Below are 20364 nucleotides of genomic sequence, written 5' to 3' on the forward strand. Positions count from 1 at the left end.
AACACCTAAACCAGGTAGCTTACTTGGATCAGTCCCTTGTACCAGACAAAAGTCCTATGCAGTAGTAATAGCAGTAATAGTAGTGATGTAGATGCATTACTATGGTCTAACACAATACCTGATTGTAGCGATTGTAACGGTTAACGTGGTTCCTATGGAAGGTTATTCTCAGGTACGTTCCAATTGCGTCTACATGGACTGACTTCAGCTCACGAGCTTTGAAGCCTGTCTTCTCGTTGTCAGACAAAGACACGTAACTGTGGAAAGAGAACAGTGTTTTTCAGTTCAACTCCTTTGCTGATGTACAAGACTAAAATGCATGACTACATTTTAATTCTATGATGACAGACTGTACTAAAACTTTGCACTTCCCTAATTAATAATATACATTTAGAAGAAGTGGGCAGCATCTGTGCAACACAGCAGACCAGTTCCAGTCGTGAGTCAGTGCCTTGGTCAAGGCTGATAGCTGACACATTGCTAACTGCTAACATACATGTCTTTTAGCTCCAGTACGCTTCCTTTTGGGACCCCACATGTTATGTCCTTAAGACCAGAATCTGTCCAAAGAACATCCACCTCATGGGAGATACCACTGAAATGGCTGCTTCACTGTCTGTAATAGCTCTTAAATTATAAAGCAAAATGCCATAACCTAGACTATGAAAAGGCTTTTGAAGATCCAACTTGAGAGTATGGTGTAGCATCCAAATCTCCTACACCATCTTGCATTAACCTTATGTGCAAAAATACATAAAAGAGTTAAATCTGAGCCTGGCCGAGTCTGCAGTCTCACCCAAGCCTGCGAAGTTGCCCCGGGAATCCTGAGGTGGTGACATCAGGGAGGGTGTCTCCAATATGGAACTCCACCTTGGCTGGGATCAGGTACTGGTGGGCCAGCAGCTGCAGCTTCCTCACCCTACTTCTCTCCACCAGCTGGAGGGTGACATGCTGAGGGTAGGAGCACAGCCTGCGGGATGTTTGATTCAGACCATGTTGAGTTTCTGTTTTTATGGAAAGCTGCCATTCATGCATTGCTTCTGCACCTCAGGAAGACACAGAGTTGTCATGAATGAATGTGAGATGTTTTTGAAAGTAAAGCGCTGTGTTAATGTACCTGCTGGATCTCCAGCCATTGACTGTGGGTGCATGGACCATGAGCTCCTTGGCACAGAAGTTGTCCTCATGACTTGAAGAGTTGACCACAATGAATCCTATCTTCTTGGGCATCTCTCTGATGGACACTGATGGAGCAAAAACAAGAAATATTATTTTTCGGATATTTAATATCTGAAAGTGCAAAAAACAACCAATTAGAGAGTATGACGAATGTGAGGATGATGCTGATGGTGTTCCCACATGTTATCTGTTTAGTTTACAGGCCCGAACAGTCCAATTTTGTGCTTATCTGCATCTTCCATTGTATTGTTATAATACCCAGCTGCTACTCCACTGGCAATGACAATGTATGTCTAGTGTAAACCAATAAACTAATCCTCTTTGTGTCTGGTATCTAGCCTCTTTTTTGACTGAAATGTGTCCATAGTACGAGTATGATTAAGGACTGAAAACTAGCATTTAATGTCCGGTCAGATTTTCAGTCCAGTTTATAAACTAAAGTTTATTTAGTATAGCACTTGTGACACAACAAAGTCACAAAGTGCTTCACAAGAGTAAAAAGTAGTTAAAAATAAAAACTAAATATATATACTAATAATCATAAATAAGATAATAAAAACAGTAAAAGAAACAACAATCAGCCATAACAGACTAAAACACATAACCATAAACACTCGAAAGCAGGAGGTGAGACAAAGGCCAGTTTGAATAAAGGTGTTTCCAGCTGCCTTTTAAAAGCATTAACCAAGACTGTAGATTGAATATCTAATGGAAGGGTGTTCCATAATAACAGAATCACCACTTCAAAAGGCACAACCACCTTTCATTCTTAGTTGAGAGCGCGAGACTGACAATAAGCTCTGGTCACAGAACCTCAGAGACCTACTGGTGATGTACAGATGAAGCAGCTCAGAGATGTATGCAGAAGCATGACCTTGCAGGGCTCTATGTGTAAAAACAGGAACCTTAAAATGAATCCTGAACTTGATGGGAAGCCAGTGTAAAGACGACAGGATCGGTGTGATGGGAGATGATTTGTTGGACCTGGTTAACAGCCTTGCAGCAGCGTCTCTGGGCCAATAGTTACAATAGTTACAACAGCTACAATAGCAGATGTTTTGAAAGTGTGAATAATAATCTGAAGCTCAGTTTGTTGATTAAATTAACATAAACATTATAACATATAACAACGGCATATAACAATACTGTCAATTTTAGAATGTACCTAATTTAGCTCTCATTTGGGTGCTTGTGTTAAATATTTGAGAAGTTGGACTGCTTTTTCTGAATGAAATGGTTTTTTAGGAACAAATGTGTCTATTCCTCAAGGCAAAGATATGAGGAAAGTATTATGTCAGCACTCGTGCTGAAAAAAAAAGAAAGAATACAAAGATTTATTTTGGTCAATAACTTTAACAATACAAAAACATGAAGGGTATTAAACAACGTTAAGAGGCAACGTTAAATTGCACTTAATTCATCGTTTATGTGTAATGAACGTAGGCCAGTAGCTGCAAGTACGCAGATAGCAATAGGCTTAAAGGTTTATTGAAGCGGTTGCTTCTGTCGCACTAGACAGAAAATATTAAACGGCTTGTTTACTGCATGAAGTTTGGCGTATGGTTCTCTTCAAAGAAAATAAACTATCCGGGATATAGCACACACACACAAGCCCACTGGATAAGACAGAGAAGTCCTTCTTCCTGACTTGAACATGCTGGCGGTGGTGAGGGAGGGGGCAGTAAGCTAACTGTTGACTACTCAATCAGTCAGCATAGCTAGTCTTACAGCAGCTGTGGTCTAAAGCTATTTTGTCGGGCTAAAATCCAATAAATGTCTTGACAACTGCCATTCTTAATGTCCTTCCTCTTGTTGGTACACATTTTAGAGTAATTAGAAGTTTTCTTGCGTGTACTTCAAAGATATCTTACCGCGAACATCACCGTAATGTTGACAGCTCGGAGTCCCATCTCATCTCCATAACCACCGCTGACAACAACCAGCGCGGACATGCGCAATGGTAGGGATGCCGTCGCCGCAATGGATTGTGGTCACTGTAGTTTTTTTTTTTTTTTTTTAAAAAGCAGTTTATTTGACGTACATAGTTATTCGTTAAAACTAACACTAACACCTATGGTCTGTGGTTGTGTTATGTTTCTGCCTACATTTTGAGACATCGATAAATATTCGAAACAAATTCTATGATGAGCTTTAACAACTTCTTCCTGGTCGTCTGGTGGTACGAAGTTTGATCGACAGGAAGTCAAACATATTACTTCCAAAATAAAGGCATATCATGTAGCGGGCCCAATCCCAGCTGACATACTGTATGTGGGTGTCGGGTACACCCAGGACTGGGCGCCAATCAATCTGACATAAGCAAATGATTTAAAAAAAAGTAGGTAATGCTTTTAAGTAGTCAAAGTTTTCATTACAATTCTTTGGTATATGCAGACAAACATCTACATTTATAATACCATCCACACACGTATAGCTCAAGATTATAATTTATTTTGAAATATTTGAACGGATGTGGTGTGTTTAGTGGTCTCGGTTAGCTTGACAAGGGTAGTCTAGCAGCAGCAGTAGCAGCAGCAGCATGGATGACATGGAGAAATGGCCAGAAATAGAGAAAGCAGCGGCAGGAAAGAGACGTGAACTAGTGTTACAGGGTCCTACTGTCGACAAGAGGATTTCCTCCAACGGGGGTCTCACCTCTGCTATCTATTCCCTCCCACTGCTGAATTATCTGGAGGTTAGCCAGTGCCCGAGTCTGACAGAGATCCACGAGGACATCCAGCATCTGACAAACCTGCAAAGTCTCATCCTGTGCAGGAACAAGCTCGCCTCCATCCCGGATGTCGTCGGTAAACTCAAGTCCCTGAAGGTCCTGGACCTCTCAGTCAACAACCTGAGGGTTTTACCGGAGGGAATCACTCAGCTAAGGGAGCTAAACACCCTCAACGTGAGCTGCAACAGCCTGGAGGTCCTGCCAGAGGGACTGAGCCAGTGCACCAAGCTCTCCACCATCAACATCTCCAAGAATCACATCACCGGGTTCCCCGCTGATTTCTACTCGGAGCGGCTGGATCTCCTCAGCACCCTGGTGGCCTCTGACAACTCCTTTGAACAGCTGAGTGGAGATATTCACAAGCTAGCTGCTCTAAAGGTGGGCCGAACTGTTGTTGCGCACCGACACACTTACCCAAATAATACAATATTGTTTTAAACATTGTTTGAATTGTTGGTACACTCCATACACCGGGTAGCTTTTAAATGCACATCATGCAGTCATCAAGTGACGAGTTTCATCAAGAACAGTTCTTTTAGTTTGATCAAATGTACGCCGAATTCAAGAGTAGTTGTCACTATTTCATGTGTTTATCTTAAATTACAGCTAACGAGGCGTCACATTTGTTAATTTGCAATGTAGCACAAAAAAGTGAGATTTTTAAATAAGGTTTGGTGGGTAACACAAGAGAGTCTGGCAAGATTGTATCTGCACCTGCTTAAAATTTAAAACGCTGGGGGTAGCTGATGCTCTTTCCAGAGTGCCAAACTCAACTTGGTTTTGTCCTCCTCATGCGTGTCCTTTCCAGGTGCTGGATCTCTCTAACAACAAGCTGAGTGAGATCCCCACCGAGCTGAGCGACTGCCCCAAGCTAAAGGAGATCAACTTCAAAGGTAACAAGTTGAACGACAAACGTCTGGAGAAGATGGTCAACGGCTGCCAGACCAAGTCCATCCTTGACTACCTCAGAGGAAAAGGAAAGGGAAGACAGGGAGAGGACGGAGGTGACGCAGACAGTGGTCGCAGCGCAGACAAGGGGAAAAGGCAGCAGCAGAGGAAGAAGAAGGAGAAGGTGGCAGATGAGAAGGATGAGGTGGAGGAACTGAACAAGATGGTGGTGAGGGTCCTCCACGTTTCGGACGCTCCGACAGAACTCACAGTCAAAGTGAGTGCAGAGGTGAAAGACGTTCGGCCATACTTGGTGTGCTGCGTCGTCAAGGGCATGAACCTGCGGCCTGGTAATGCTCTCAAACGCTTCCTGGTGGCTCAGGTAAGGTCAAACCCCTTCACAAGGTGGCATACATTGGACAATTATAGTGGTGCAGCATTCACAAAATTACCAAGTGTGCAGTGTAGTCCCCAAAAAAGACTCACCTGTTTGTTTTTGTAGACAAAGCTCCATGATGACTTGTGTGGTAAAAGAACAACCGCGACCATTGCAACTCATGATGTGCAGCTTCTCAAACCTCCTCTGGTGTATGATGTCAAACCACCTACCCAGCTGAAGGTATGCCGATGAAGATTGGTTGGCTCATTATTTTCACATTTCAATCCCACTCATATTCTCATTTATTTTCAACAAATATCTGAATTTCACGTAACACAATGTTTGTTAGATTGTGCCACTGGGTCGGAAGGAGATGTCGGCCATTGAGCTCATTAGACACCTTCAGCTGGAGGCTGACGAGCTGAGGAAGCAGAAGAAGAGGCAGAACGTCACCGGCCTCCACAAGTCAGTACAACATAAGACTCATCACGTACAGAAGAGTCACTGTCAGTGTGAAAGATCCTCCTTAGTTAACTGCAGGCTGCAGTCAGAGCAAGAAATTTTGGGTTAAAAGACACTTTGTGTTAAAGACACACTAACTGATTTTCAAAATAAAATGCATCTTAAATAGAAGACAAGTAACATTTGTCATCAAAGCGGTGCACAAGACATTGACGTGTGACATGCTTCCTGTTTGCTGTTTGTCTTTTCTCTTAGAACACACGAGGGCAGTATAAGTTTGTTGGCCCTCAGCTTATTTCAACCTCAGTTTTTATTATGGTGTCTCTCTCAACTGTTTCTTCAGATACCTGCAGATTTTGCAAGGAAAATCCCTCTACCCCTGCCTAGTCGATGCAGAAGGACACGTGATCTCATTCCCACCTATTACCAACAGTGACAAAACCAAGGTTTGTATCAGGGCTGCAAGTAGCCATTATTGTCATTATCAATTAATCTGGCAAGCGTTTTCTTGATTGATTGGTCATTTGTTTGGTCTTTAAAATGTCTGTTTTTGTTTGATCAACAGAAATTCAATTTACGGTGATATAAAACAGAGAAAAGCAGCAAATCCTTACATTTAAGGAGCTGGAATCATAAAGCAAATATACAATTTCAGATTGAATGACATGATCAATGAACCCAATGACACATCTGACATGCATGTCTTGTCTTATTGTAGACCACAGACTTTTCAAGATGCAATGGAAATAAATAATTACACGATCAGCTAATTGTACGTTACAGATCAGGAAGACGACCAAAGAGCTGTTCTTGGAGGTGACGAGTGCGACCAGCCTGCAGACCTGTAAAGACATTATGGACGCTCTGATTGTTGTAAGTTTCACCTCTTTTCTCTGTCGATAAAGAATAATTCAAGTTTATTACAGCTTGGGTTTAATTTTCATTTTGTTAGTTATAGCGTCATTATTGTTTTTTTTTTCATTAATCCAACACTTGACCATGTCATAGCTATTAATGTGAAAAACTAAAAAACGTGGAGGTAGCACCTCTGTTATGTGTTCTGTCACTTATAGAAAATCTGGATCCTTCATTCAGAAATTTCAGTTCCTTTGAAAAAGCTTCAGTTTTGGCCTAGAGGAACCTTAAACCTAAAACAATTTGGATTTTTCCTGCAGTTGATTGTGAGGTGCCGCTGCTATCTTCATGAAAATGTGTCCATTTGTTATTTTGCTTTGGACAAAAGTCTTTTGAAACTGTCCGTCTCATAAATACAACCACAAATCTCTTAAGGGTGTCTCGTGTTTCATCACAGAAAATGGCAGAGTTGAACAAGTTCACGGCAGAGCATCGGGAAGAGGCGGGGTCAGACGGGGAGGGGGATGGCCCACAAGAGCCCGCCGCCAGCCACGAGGCCTCCAGCGAACTGATCGTCCAGCAGGTCCGAACAGTCGACCAGGATGGGAACCTGAAGGTCGTTTACCCGTCGAAGACCGACCTTTCCAAAGACGCCAGCAACTTGACCGTCATTTGGTAGTTCGTGATTTGGTCGTGCTGCAGCTAAACTCTGATGTTTACACTAACTGATATGAAGTCATTTTAACAGATTGAACTGTTTTGCAACAATATTATATCCCTTTACTTCAGGGGGCACTGAAAATCTGGTCCTATGGGGTTTTTTTTGTGATTAAAGCAACATCCAGCTCTCATTTGATTGTTAGTAACAAGTGTTCACATTTCTGATTAATGTACAGATTTTTGAACCACATGTAGTAATACTTGAATAAATCCTTTGCAGCTTCCTGAAAGCACGATCAGCACGACAAATTATGTTTCCAAATGTCCTTAATTGTACATATACAAATATTTTGTGCTTACTGTGTTATCTACACACTGGGGACAACTTGTCTTTTGGCAAGATTTTTAACTTGGACTAGCCACTACTTTCTAGTACTGGAAGATTTGTGTGACTTTAAATATATGCATTCTCCCTTTAAACAGCAGCAAGTAATGTCCAAATCACACTTGATTAAATTGACTCCTCTTTTCATTCATTGTGTATCTGAGATGGAACAATTTGTCTGACAGAAGAGGAAACAAACTGTTGTTCACACAAACACTTAATTAGGGTGGTTCAGATTGAAAGAGGAGCAGAAGGCCGAGATGATGGAGGTTGAAGACTTGGGGGTAAAAGGTCACAAATGTTTTTACAACCTTTATTGGTCCAAGTATTCCACATTGGTATGCTTTTTTTTTTTTTTTATCTGAAACAGGATGCTGCTGTTATTTTTTTTACATTTCTCTAGCCAATGGACAAAATGAGAATCTGACACGTACTTCATTCAATGCATGTTTAGGTTTATTGTCATGTGACTGAAGTTTCGTTATTCCAACAGAGAGTGCTTTGGAGCGACCAGAGGATCTGCAAAAGAGCATAAAATAAGCAATTCAGACAAAAAAAATCGAAGTGACTGATAACATAAGTAGGGTGACTGTTGTTTGCTACATTATGTGGACATATCTCTGCATCATTTCCCCTCCCCATATTGTGCACCATACATTTGGCTGGTCATCAGAGTGAACAGCCAATTGAGCTTTTGAGACACTTACATTCACATACGTAAGAGACCTCCAGGTACTTGTAAGTGCCAACACAGGGGTCTCCAAGCACAGAGTTGCGCACTTGGATGGTACAGCTGTTCTTTCCATTACAGCTGTGGATGCAGAGTGACGTGTAAAAATAGGCTTGAATACACCCTGGAGCATGGAGTCAGATCTGTGTTCTTGGTCCAGTATAACAAAAGCCACTACCTCTACTGAACGACATAATGCGTGGCTTCCTTTTTTTGATCCTTTTGCTGATTTTACTTTTTCTTCTTAAATGACTGAGCCATGCAATAATTCCTGCTCCCTTATCTGCCTGTGCCAATAGCTTATTGTCTCTTGAAGTCATGTTTTTTTTGCCATATTGTAACAACAAATGTGCAACTGTACCTCTCAGCAACTCTGCTTGTGGGGTGTAAGCAGGAAGTATTTCTAATCTGAGAAATACGCCGTGAGTAAGAGCATGTGGTCCTGTCACGACGTCCATAGTCAGCGCCGTAGACAGATATGATTTGCCCCTCATCTGGCAGAAAGTGGAGTAAAAATTAGCAGAGAGGACAGAAATGTATTTGAGAGGCAGGCAATTAAGAGCACAAATAATAAAATATTCAGATAAGTGTTCACATGCAATGAAACTGTAAATTATTCTTATGTTTACCACACAAATTTTCCATAAATGCAAAAAAGAAAGAATTTAATCTTACCACAATACAGATGTGCCACGGACAGCTCACATGCAACAAGGCGAACTGCCAAAGTAACATGAATTAATCAGGAAACACATAATAAGACTTTGAGCTTTGTGTCATTGGTAGTTTCACGTGACTGACTTGCTGGGAAGCAGGTGTAGGTGGTTTCCAGGTATTTGAAGATGCCATGGCAGGGATCAGGGGAACGGACATCGTTTATGTTCAGTTCACACAGCTTCTTACCATCACACCTGTAGGAAAAATGTTAAGTGCATGTGTTCGACACAAAGCCAGCACACTTTAACTAAAATAGTATAAAATAAATACTGTAGCAACTTGGAGTAATATCAGAGACTTCAAGAGCACTTCAAGCGCAATTTATTGTGTGAAACATATTTACTATAAATGTTTGTTTTCTACCTGCTGTATGCAGTGTTTTGTTCTATGACAATCAGAAAATATATGGATTGTATTGTATTATGGAAGTATCAGTCCCCCAACATTTAGTCCAGAGAGAAATATCAACAACTCAGTAATTGTTCCACCATGACATTTGGAAAAAATTTAAATCATTTCATCAAGTATACCACTCAACTCCTTGTACATGCTCTGGTCATCTCTTGCCTTGATTACTGGTCTGTGTTGGTAATGCAGCTGTTAGCATTAGTATTTGACAAAGAATGCCCTGCTGTAAACCATAATCCAGGTAGAGTGTCACCAGAGTGTACAATGAAACCCCCAAAAATATGCATCTCTGTTTTTGTACATGTGATACCTTCTCTTGAGGATTTCCACTGTACCCTCTTGAGAGCATTCTGTGTTGGCAAGTTGTTCTTGGCTTCTGCCCACACTGCAGATCTCTGCGTCTTTACGTCCGTACAGGGCCGCCTGCACACTGATCACTCCGATGTCTGTTACACACAAAGGATGAAATTAGGAAACAATACCAAGGGGGAATATTCGTTTGTATGGGAGTAATGTGTTGTTGTCTTTGTCATTTTGGCTGAGACTAAAATTTCCAGAGGCTGAGCAGATACTGTACAGTACCTCTTTGGTTTAAACATTTTTCTTAAAAAAGGCTGAACTGGTTTATGAAAACCTTCAAGTTGAAGCGTGCCACTCATCGTGGACACAAAGACTGAGAGAGTTCAGTCATACCGCAGCTCAGGCGCTGGACATTCTGGCTGATGGCACAGGTGATAACTTTCTCTGCGGAAACGCCTGAAATAACAAACAGGAAATTATCAGTCAAAATGTGTTCAAACCACACATTTTATGTAGAAAATAAATGCAGGTAATCTTAAACCACATTCACTCAGATATTTACCTGATGTCAGGAGCAGACACTTTGCTACCAGCACTGAAAAAGAAACATCACATCATCAGTCTCCCTTTAAAACTTCATTCTACTCATCAAACTAGAAAGGATCATTTCCATTATGTTGACTTGTCATATTAAGAAAAGTTTTGTTATACATAACTGATATTCATAACGCCTGTGCTATACCTCTATGATGTCAAAATGTCTGCTTTGAATATACGTTAAAGACTAATTACCATGAAACAGAGTAACTGTGTTTGAGTTAAAATGCCACATTAGTAAATGTGGTATATTTCATAAATACACTACACTATTAAGTTGCAGCTGAGTCACTTTCATGCATCATATACAAATGACAAATATTACAATAGTGTCAGAAAAGGAGTACCTTGTCTCTAAATAAAGACGGGAAACCACATTGTTTAACCACTTGTTGAAACAAGGAGAGGTAGATCTCTCTAAAACACCAATTGCACATTCTGGAACAATTTTCTCCCTATGATTATACAAAGTAAATGAAATATTTCTACCCATAATGTTTGAAATTGAAATTTTGTCACAGATAGCTGAAACTGATCCTATTAAGTGTGGCCTTTGAAAAGTGAATGTAATGCATGACCATAAAGTGTTCTGGCATTAAAAGCTCTTTGATCAGCTCCATTTCTTATAACCAGTCCCCTCACCAATTAAGCAAGAGGAGGTGGGCTGTCTAAAAAGATCTACAAACTTTGGTATTAGATGTTTGGAAATTTAGAAATAAAAAATTAAAAGACGTTAAAAAGTTTAACTGTACTAAATTGAAAAAGACACAATTTGTCACTCAGGTTAGCAAAACAAAATGACTATGATGGTATTAAATAAGCCCGTCTTTGACAGAAAATAGGTGGATGTATACATCCATGGTGCACACACAGCCTAAGTGATAAATCAAAGCTTTTAGTTACATGATAATTGTTCTAGTTGTCGGTCAGTTGTGTACTCACGCAGTGCGGTGCTGAGTCTGAGGTGGAGCATGGTTCTAGAAGATCCTGTCCGAGGTGAAGGACTGTTGATGTCTGGACGAGACACACCTGTATTTATTGTGCTGAGTCGAGAGCTGCCTTTGCCTTATATGTAAAACAATAGCTTGACGTACTGTGTGTGGACCCCGATGATGAGCAGAAGGAAGAAGATCTCTCAGTATTCCAACTCAGGAATAAGGAAATACCATGACAGTTGAAGTTGAGTGGCAGACAGCATTGCAAAAGTCGCTCAAGGGTATTTACAAAGTGCTGTCTTTTGTTTGGTGACGCTGCAGTCATCACCCTGCTCAGAGATGGTTTTTCCAGCCTGACAACATATACACTCATTCGTGTCTCTTTCAAATCACCACTCCTCTCTCTCACTAATTATCACTAATCATGATTTGTCATATCAATCATTGTAATCCATATAATTCATTATTAATCATATTGTAATTATTACAGTTACAGTTATTATTGTTGTTGCTGTCCCTCTCTCTCTGTCTCTCTCTCTTTATCTCTCCATCTCTTTATCCCTCCCCAACCTCTTAGTCGGGTTCTGTTCAAGGTTTCCCTCTGTTAAAGGAGAGTTTTTCCTTGCCACTCTCCCCTAGTGCTTGAATCTTTAATTTTGAATTCTTGAATGGTTATGGTCTTGACCTGCTCTATATACATATACACTACTCACAAAAAGTCAGGGATATTCAGCTTTCAGGTGAAATTTCAGGATGAACCTAAAATGCATTCTAAACTTTCCAGGTGAACTTAATGTGACCTTCTCTAAACCTTTGAATGCACATGTCCAACTGTTCAGTGTTTCAGTACTTTTTGCACAAGTTGCTGTTCTCTAACAAGAAGCTTAACAGCAACATTCACAACAGGTTTGATCCATGAATCCACCAATACATTTCCTGCTTCAGTTAGAATTGGTATTTAAACAGTCCTCCTCATCGTGCTGTTCACATTCTGACATCATGAGACCAAGACGACACCTAACAGTTGATCAGCAGCACCTCAACACTGGAGGCTTCAAACAGGAAGTCCTCAGACGGAGGTGTTCACTGAGCTTAGAGGGTCACAGTGTCATCAGGAGGTTGTAACAGTGATACAGAGACTGGAAGAGTCACAGAAAGGAGAGGAGTGGACGTCCTTTGGCCACATCCCAATTTATTGAGACACTGAACATTTTTTGTTGTGGTATACCTACCACTGTTGTTAGATTTTCTTTCTATAAATTGTTTAAGATGAAGAAATTACTAGTGCATGCTTCTACTTAAATGCCCTACTTTGATGATATAATATCACTGTAGCATTCACTTTTTACATTTTGCATATATTTCACCTGAAAGTCGAATATCCCTAACTTTTTGAGTAGTGTATATATAAAGTGTCTTGAGATAACATTTGTTATGAATTGGCACTATATGAATATAAATAGAACCGACTATACCCTCCTCACTGCACTGTAAAACATATACAGCTTTTCTCAGTTTCCAGTCTTACAGTCTTTGCAATTAACCATAGCCTCATTTTCTGGACCAAACTGGTTCTCAAGTTGCTCTCATTTTACAATAACGTGGTCTGGGTGCCTGAGTTGCATGAGTCCATTGTTGTTTTTTCTGTGGACTTCCTGGAACACTCTAAAGCATCTATTGTTATTTCTTATCTCCAGACACAAAGAGTCACTGTGGTTTAGCTTAACCAGAATCAGAAAGTTCCCGATCTGATGGGGGCCACGAGGCTTTGTTTGTGTACATTTCTTTGGATTTTATTACATAAGGACAGTTGAACAACTCTTGCAATGACAAACAATACTTACAATGGCTAACTTGATTTCAATGGCAACATGGCCGCTTGAACGAGACAAGACGGTCTGGCACAGGACAAAGGGAGACGCAGACTATTTATACATGAGGTAGAAACAATCAGGGCGGGGCAAACAATCACAATGGCGGGAAACACACAATGGAGTGACAAGGAAGTCATACAGCCTGAAACAAGAGGAGAGTTAGATTTCACAATAAAAAAGGAAGCGGAAGGCAAGACTAGGCACGAGTGAACTAGACAAACTTAACAGATTCGACGGGACATGACAGATTTTTGTTAATTAATTATTAGAACACCAGCAAAATACAAAAACCTAATCACAAAGACAAGACAAGATGCATGCTGCTGATTTAATGTATTTTATTAAATCAAAGGTGTTTTGCCAGTGGGATCCCCCCGTGGAGCGGCCACAGGATCTGCAAGAAAACAGAGTGACTGGTTAAAAAGCAGCTCTATCCGCACAGCTACTTATATAAAATCAGAATCAGAATCAGAATCAGAATTACTTGATTAATCCCCAGGGGGAAATTGCTTTTTGTTGCACACAGCTCCAAAAGAATAAGAATAAGAATAAACTTCAAACACAAAGTAAAATATAAATATATAAAAGTATGAATACAAGTATGAAAAACAATGTTTCCAAGATCAAGAACCAAATGTAACCTTTCTTATTACAATTTTAGTATTTTATATTGCTGTAAAAACAGTTGGATATATCTCTGTGCCACCCCTTACTGCACCCCATCATGTCTTCCTTTACACATTTGGACCACAGACTAGTTTCAACACAGTGTTAACTGGCATTCATGCTACTTACATTCACATATGTAAGCCAGCTCCAGGTACTTGTAAGTGCCCCTACAAGGGTCTCCAAACACTGCGTTGCTTGCTTTGATAATACAGCTGTTTTTCCCACCGCAGCTGTGGAGGCAGAGTGACATACAGGCTTGAATGTGTGCTGGAGCATGTGAAATCAGCCTTCAACCTGAAGCACAAGTTGACAAAGAGTGGGCAACTGTACCTCTCAGCTATTTTGCTGGTGGAGAGTGAGCAGTCAATGTTTTGGGTCTGAGGGGGAGGCCGTTTGTAAGAGCACGTGGTGTGATCACTGCGTCCATAATTGGCACCATAGACAGATATAACCTGCCCTACATCTGGAAGAGGAGGAAGAGTTGCAAGCAGTGCTGTTTCATGGTTTTCACATTAATGCAATGTACATACAAGGAAGAGAAAATGTGATCTTACCACAGTGTAGGTGTGCCAGAGAGTGCTCACATGTGACAAGGTGAACTGTCAAAACATGAATCATGTTAAACATGCAATTTTAACCCCTCACAGTTGATGCTTTTTGTGTCAAAAATCACCGCCATTCTTCTCGTGATCTGCAAATCTAACCACACTAATAAAAAAACGGACTTAAGTGTAGCCCACTGCTGATATGTGAAAAGCGGAAGTTATTAAAGCAAAAATCATAGACATCATTTGACAGCTCCAAGGCAAAGGATGTCAAACAATGTGTCAAACCCTGCATGGACATACAGGCAAAAAAAAAAAAAAACACAACACATAAACCTGTAAATAAAGAAAAGGAGTTTTGCAAATTTGCTTTAGTTTCATGTAGATGTGTGACTTACTTGCTGGGAGGCAGGTGTACGTGGTCTGCAGGTATTTATAGGTGCCCTTACAGGGATCAGATGTTGCAACGACATTTACGCTTAGTTCACAGACCCTTTTTCCATCACACCTGCAGGGGGAACATAAAGATGCAGGTAGATACAAGCAGAGTCACGATGATGCACTACTGTGCTGCAACTCAGGACAGGACACAGGACTCAAGCTGAACAATACTCTTGATACTATCTGATGTAATGCACCCAGTGAGTTTTAAGACCTGTGTTCCAGTGGAGGGGTCAAAAAAAATAACCAAAGTGAAAACCCAACAACTGTAACACAAGGGTATACCTTCTCTTGAGGACATCCACAGCACCAGGCAGAGAGCACTGTGTAAAAGAAGTCTGTAGTTGAGGTTTTCCCTCACTGCACGTCGTACTGTCTTCACGTCCGTATATTGCGGTCTGAACACTGATCACTCCAGTGTCTGTTACACAGCAAAGAGGGAGAAATTCGGAAATAAAGACACTTATATGTCCCACCAACATACACATCAAATGGTTTCCTAAACACCTGAAAGTATTTTTATACCTTAATACTCATTGAGTCAGCTGATAAAGAAAAACAGAAAACCATGAGGACAAACCAAACCGGCTCTTTAGTGATGCCAAAATAAATGTAAGCACTGTTTTGAGAAATAGAGTCATACCACAGCTCAGACGATGGACATGGTCGCCTTCACAGGTGGTGACTGTTTCTGGGGAGACACCTAAAGACAAATATGAAAATATTGGTTTAACACACATATGTAAAATGTATTAAAGTGTCCTCAAACCACCCACCCAAACACACACACACACACACACACACACATATATTTACCTGCACTTGCAAGCAGACAGGTTCCTGCCAGCACTGAAAAAGAAAAAGCACTACTAGATTATTGTCCAAACGTAGAAACAGAACCAAGGTTTAATATGTTTTAGATGGACTGTATATCTTTATACTGTGCCATAATGAGTAATAGGAATAATAAAAAGCCCAATTTTTCATTATTATGGTTGTATACTCACAGATTGTGGTGCTGAGGCGGAGCATGATATTACAGGACCTAGTGGTAGGTGACCAGTGAGACTGTTGGTGTGCACATACGCACTCAGTATTTATTCATTTGGATCTGGGTCAGTCTAGGTCTGTTGTGTAAAACAAACTTCATCCTGCCTCCAGTGGCTCCTATTCAACCAGCTAAAATTTCCAAAATGAGGATAGCGTGGAAATTCCACAGGGAGGGAAGATATCCTGTCTCAGGCACAGACTGAAGAGGCTGGAGCAGTTTTTAGTAAACCAGATAAAGCTTACAGACACACAAAGAGGGGGAAACAAGGAAAGGAAGAAGAGCAGTCATCTGATCAAATATTGGCTATTTCTAGGTTGTTTTTTTTTAGCAATGGTGAAATGACTCCATTTCTTAATTCATTCCTTAGTGGAACATAAAGCCAAAACTTCCCATGGTGAGGAAACTGTTACAAAGAACTTCAAAAGAAATTATGCTCGAGATGATGGTAATTTCTCTAATGCTCTATATAACTCTAATGAGCTCTGAGCAAAGTGCATTGCTCTTGTCTGTGTAAATAAAAGATAATCGATCACAAAGGTTGAATACATGGACTCACCCATTTGGTATGAGAAACGTCATGGAAATGTTTGTTTGCTTGTGACTTGTGTCACAGCATTTTGATTGTTTGCAGTATATTGGAGAATTTTACAGAGACCCCTGGTGGCAGAAGAAGGACATTAAACACTGGGAGGGTAAATGAGTCTTCTATGGCTCAAAAATACCATCTGCTGGTGTTTGGAGTTTAGAGTAAAGCACACTACCAACTTGCCGTCTGATCAGCCTCACATACTGTGACTCATGCAGCAACACTAGATGCCAACAGTATCCACATTAACACTCACTGTAGAGGCAGTTATATGTTTCCTCCATCTTTGAGAGAGTTAACACTATGCTAAGACTGCTTGACACCCTTAAAGTCTGATATATGTTTAGTTATCATGGAAGAAACGGGAGGACACGTTTTACCTGTAATATCTCTGACATATCTAGTCAATGGGAAGTCTTCCTTTGCCTACATTCCTTTTTCTCCATTTTCACAAAATCACTCCACAAAAATCCCATTTTGTAAACAAAGTATATTTAAAGAGACTTGAAATAAGTTTTCAGAGTACAAATTGAACATCATGTTGATTGTCTGCTCTAGAAAATACAGAGACAAGCCAGGACAGCAAGGATTGAGCATAAAAAACACAAACCTGAACCACATTTTCACAGTACATAAATATCTTCTTCCCAAGATGAGACCTTTTAACTATTAAAAACACAGTAGGACCTGATCAACAATAGAAATATACAGTAAGACATGATTGTGTCAGTCAAATTTTGCAAATTCATACACTTAATTCCGCAACATTACAGACATGACTTAGAGAACTGAAATGGTCTACCTTTCCCTGAAAGTGAAAATGAGAAGTGTTTAGCTGAACTTTGCGGCTATGCTTGGGTGTGAAAGTAGAGAAGTTTGCGGAGGAAGTTAAAGGAACCAGGCATTTGCTTGTAGAGCCCTTTTGCAGAGTTTTGGGAGACTTCATGATTGACCTGGAAACAAGCACAGTCAGTAATCAGATGTGTATATGAGCAATTAAAAAGCTCTAAATGTTCAAGGGGATTAGAAAGAGCCCCAGCTAATTTTGTGAATAAGAGAAACTCACCATCATCAACATTGTGACCAAGTCATCAGTAGCAGCATTTTCCTCAAGGACACGGTCTAGTGTCTCCACATACCAGGAGCCAACCTGGGGGTCTCTCCAAGAAACATAACCTGCATTTGTCACACAATCAATACGGCTTTAATAAGAGGTACACAGCAAGTCAGGTCTATCTATGCAACACACACACACACGCTGAGACAGAAACGCACCGGGAAAAGTAGAGTAGGACACCAGAATGTCACTCGGGGTGGGGAGTGTTGCTCTGGCGTCCGGTTCATCGGACATGCTCAAAGAGTCGCTGCTAGATGACATCGGAATGGCGTCCGTCTGATCGTCTGCTCCACCAATGGATGGTTCACTCTCATCAGGGGACACCTCAAAGCCTGTGTCTCTTTCACCTGGAGGACCAAAACAAAGGTTTCCCCATGAGACCGCTTTAAAGGACATCTCTGATATTTCTAAACCTGGGTCCTATTTTTAGATATTTTGGATTTGAAATAATTGGTAGGCACAAACATTTGCTGTTGTAAAGCACTATTGAAAACCACCAGACTCCATTGACAAAAACAGTGATTTTATTAGTGGTTAGTTTATTTGCTTGCATTATTACGTGAAATTACTGTTTTTCTCAATGGAGTCTGGTGGCTTTGAATTGAAAGATATAACAGCAGTGTTTCTGGCTCGTCAAAAAGGATCTTGCAGGTCTACCTCTGTAGGGATCCTTTCTATAATGTTGTCAGACATTTTGACTAACATAACACTGAGCCTGCCAATGGCAAAAACAAGCACCTTGTTTGGATGTTCTTTGATCTGGCGCAATTACAGCCATTGTATTCTACTTTACCAATTCCAAAAGTTTTTGAATCTATTGGTCATTTTGAACTCAAAATATGTAAAAATAGGGCCAAGGTTTAAAAATACCAGTGTTATCATTTAAGCGCATGTTTAACCTTTAAATGCAACAAGTCCGATTATGGGTTTTATACCTTACTTTGAGTAAATCAACAGTGTGGTCAGTAATAACTACCTCCTCCACAGGCCTGGATGAAGAAAAGTTTGGGTTTGCCCTGTAAGGATGGACAATTCTGGCCGTTGAGGTAGTTTGTGATGTGCTGAACTGGGACATGCTGTCCGTCCACACCATACACAGCACCAGGGAATCGGTTGTGACTCACCTTTAAATGTAAATATGAGCATACTTTAGGTCTTACCAGTTATCTGGATCTCACACTAATGTAAGAATACAGGATGCGTCTTACCTCAGTCCCATGGGACAGCATGATGACCACACAACAGTCATATTGTGAATGGTCCTTCTTAGATAAAGCTGACAGCTCATGTTTGATTTGCTGAAATGCACAGATAACCGTTAGCTTTACAACCACACTCACCACAAACCATGTTTTACCCATGGTTTCAGACAGAAGCAGAAGAAATGACTCTTACTCTTTGTTTCAGGTCCGGCCTAACTTCTACAATGAAGTTGAGCGCCTTGAATCGTCTCTCCAGCTTGTCACAGTCTATGTTGGACCCCTTCCGATTGCTCAGCTCGCTCTGAGGTTCAAACTCCACGTTGTTTATGATGAGGCAATGTCCACATGGGCTGGCATCCATTTTATAGCTCTGACACACACATACATAGACGATGGAAGGACGGAAAGAGATTTAAAAAGCACTGACAGCAGCCTTTTACTTACTGATGGTGGTGAAGTGTGTGATAAATAAAGGGTGCTCACTTGAATACTGTCCCGCCGAGTTCTGCCTTGTGGCCTTGGTCTGTACTCCCTTTCAGGTGCTGTGACATGAACATCAATATAGTCAGACTTAAGGAACTTACCAGATTTATGAATATGTAAATGAATCACATAGTTTACATGGGCTGGGAGTTGTAGTGGGTCTCTGTATTGGATAAACCGGGACGTCATCTTTTCTCTGCTTGTCCACATCCATTGGAGAGGCTATTGCAGACACAAAGAGCGCATACATGAGCGATGCATTGAATTTATGCATTAATACTTGTGAAATGCATCACAGCATTGCACACTTACACACTGGGAGAGGCTGGAGAACAGGGTGAACAACCTGAGTGGGTGTTGCAGGCTGTAGTTGAACTGATGGAGCCCCATTTTGTAGGAGCTCTGCCAAACTGTGCTGGCCTGTCTCCTGAAGGCACTCCAGAAATAATGGAAAAGCCTGACTCCCACGGGTCTCCAAGTCCCGCACCAGCTGTCTGGCTTGGTCACGTCTGGTCCCAGAGCTCTGACAGGACACACAGTTAACAGGAGGTGTGAGACATTACAGAAGCAACTGCAACTCACAACATTTTGTACATTTTGATTTTGCTTATTTATTTGTTTGTATTCATGGTGGTGGTCACTTTTACTTCTATACTATTGTAACACCAGAATTTCCCCCCGGGGATCAATAAAGTATTTCTATCTATCTATCTATCACATTCAATGATGCGTTCACGGCCACCCCCACAAATAAACCCAAGAATTAACCTGAAACTCGATGCTGTTTTACCTTTATCTCATCGATCATGTCTTGAGTGAAGACTCCTTTGACTAGAAGGCCATCATAGAGATTTGATGGGTCCAAATCTCTCACAAGGTTGGTCCTGTTGCGCTGAAGAATCTTCTTGAGTGTTTCCTCCATCGTCCATTCGACATCAACATCAACAACCACCACAGTGAGGGAGGCAGAGAAGAATCCCAAAAGCTGTCACAAACCACTAACAAATGTGGTTATGATTACAGTCGGTATCCTAAAATGAGCGAAAATGTCGCTCTCCGTTGCGTGAGAGGAATCACACCTTGTGTCTGGGTAAATACGAGAAGCTTCCTTGTCATTTCTCTTATTTGTGCTCGGTTGCGTTAGCCATTTCCTTGTTTACATCACCGTGG

The 20364-nt window shown here is 40.9% G+C and overlaps 4 protein-coding genes across 4 annotated transcripts in view; 1 reads left to right on the top strand and 3 right to left on the bottom strand.

Annotated features, from left to right (window-relative positions):
- The window catches only part of cep104 (centrosomal protein 104), a 29989-nt gene extending 26881 nt beyond the window's left edge, over nucleotides 1-3108 (bottom strand). The window contains exons 1-4 of the mRNA XM_070840045.1: nucleotides 3051-3108; nucleotides 1118-1244; nucleotides 797-970; nucleotides 119-257 (exon numbers count right to left, since the gene is read on the bottom strand). Of these exons, the coding sequence (XP_070696146.1) occupies nucleotides 119-257; nucleotides 797-970; nucleotides 1118-1230 (426 nt within the window). The 5' untranslated portion in view covers nucleotides 1231-1244; nucleotides 3051-3108. The remainder of the gene's footprint in view (nucleotides 1-118; nucleotides 258-796; nucleotides 971-1117; nucleotides 1245-3050) is intronic.
- Nucleotides 3109-3691: 583 nt separating this feature from the next.
- On the top strand, nucleotides 3692-7562 carry lrrc47 (leucine rich repeat containing 47). The gene is made up of 7 exons (XM_070839550.1): nucleotides 3692-4288; nucleotides 4719-5180; nucleotides 5301-5417; nucleotides 5527-5642; nucleotides 5983-6085; nucleotides 6423-6512; nucleotides 6952-7562. The coding sequence occupies exons 1-7, from the start codon at nucleotides 3719-3721 to the stop codon at nucleotides 7171-7173; spliced, it is 1680 nt and encodes a 559-aa protein (XP_070695651.1). The 5' UTR covers nucleotides 3692-3718; the 3' UTR covers nucleotides 7174-7562.
- A 411-nt stretch (nucleotides 7563-7973) lies between these two features.
- Nucleotides 7974-15963, bottom strand: LOC139209245 (rhamnose-binding lectin-like). The gene is made up of 19 exons (XM_070838886.1): nucleotides 15763-15963; nucleotides 15572-15604; nucleotides 15399-15458; nucleotides 15041-15176; nucleotides 14713-14822; nucleotides 14324-14368; nucleotides 14100-14232; nucleotides 13896-13999; nucleotides 13462-13494; nucleotides 11386-11541; nucleotides 11234-11305; nucleotides 10257-10289; nucleotides 10088-10150; nucleotides 9705-9840; nucleotides 9071-9180; nucleotides 8945-8989; nucleotides 8631-8763; nucleotides 8247-8350; nucleotides 7974-8058 (listed from the first exon to the last, which is right to left on the bottom strand). The coding sequence occupies exons 1-19, from the start codon at nucleotides 15785-15787 to the stop codon at nucleotides 8021-8023; spliced, it is 1569 nt and encodes a 522-aa protein (XP_070694987.1). The 5' UTR covers nucleotides 15788-15963; the 3' UTR covers nucleotides 7974-8020.
- Nucleotides 15964-16865: 902 nt separating this feature from the next.
- Nucleotides 16866-20334, bottom strand: casp9 (caspase 9, apoptosis-related cysteine peptidase). Its single transcript, XM_070839249.1, has 10 exons — nucleotides 19985-20334; nucleotides 19507-19717; nucleotides 19333-19416; nucleotides 19195-19253; nucleotides 18905-19081; nucleotides 18718-18807; nucleotides 18486-18633; nucleotides 17668-17856; nucleotides 17459-17568; nucleotides 16866-17345 (listed from the first exon to the last, which is right to left on the bottom strand). The coding sequence occupies exons 1-10, from the start codon at nucleotides 20114-20116 to the stop codon at nucleotides 17241-17243; spliced, it is 1305 nt and encodes a 434-aa protein (XP_070695350.1). The 5' UTR covers nucleotides 20117-20334; the 3' UTR covers nucleotides 16866-17240.
- Between the last annotated feature and the right edge of the window lie 30 nt (nucleotides 20335-20364).

The sequence above is a fragment of the Pempheris klunzingeri genome, chromosome 11, assembly GCF_042242105.1.
Source record: "Pempheris klunzingeri isolate RE-2024b chromosome 11, fPemKlu1.hap1, whole genome shotgun sequence".
Taxonomy (NCBI): domain Eukaryota; kingdom Metazoa; phylum Chordata; class Actinopteri; order Acropomatiformes; family Pempheridae; genus Pempheris; species Pempheris klunzingeri.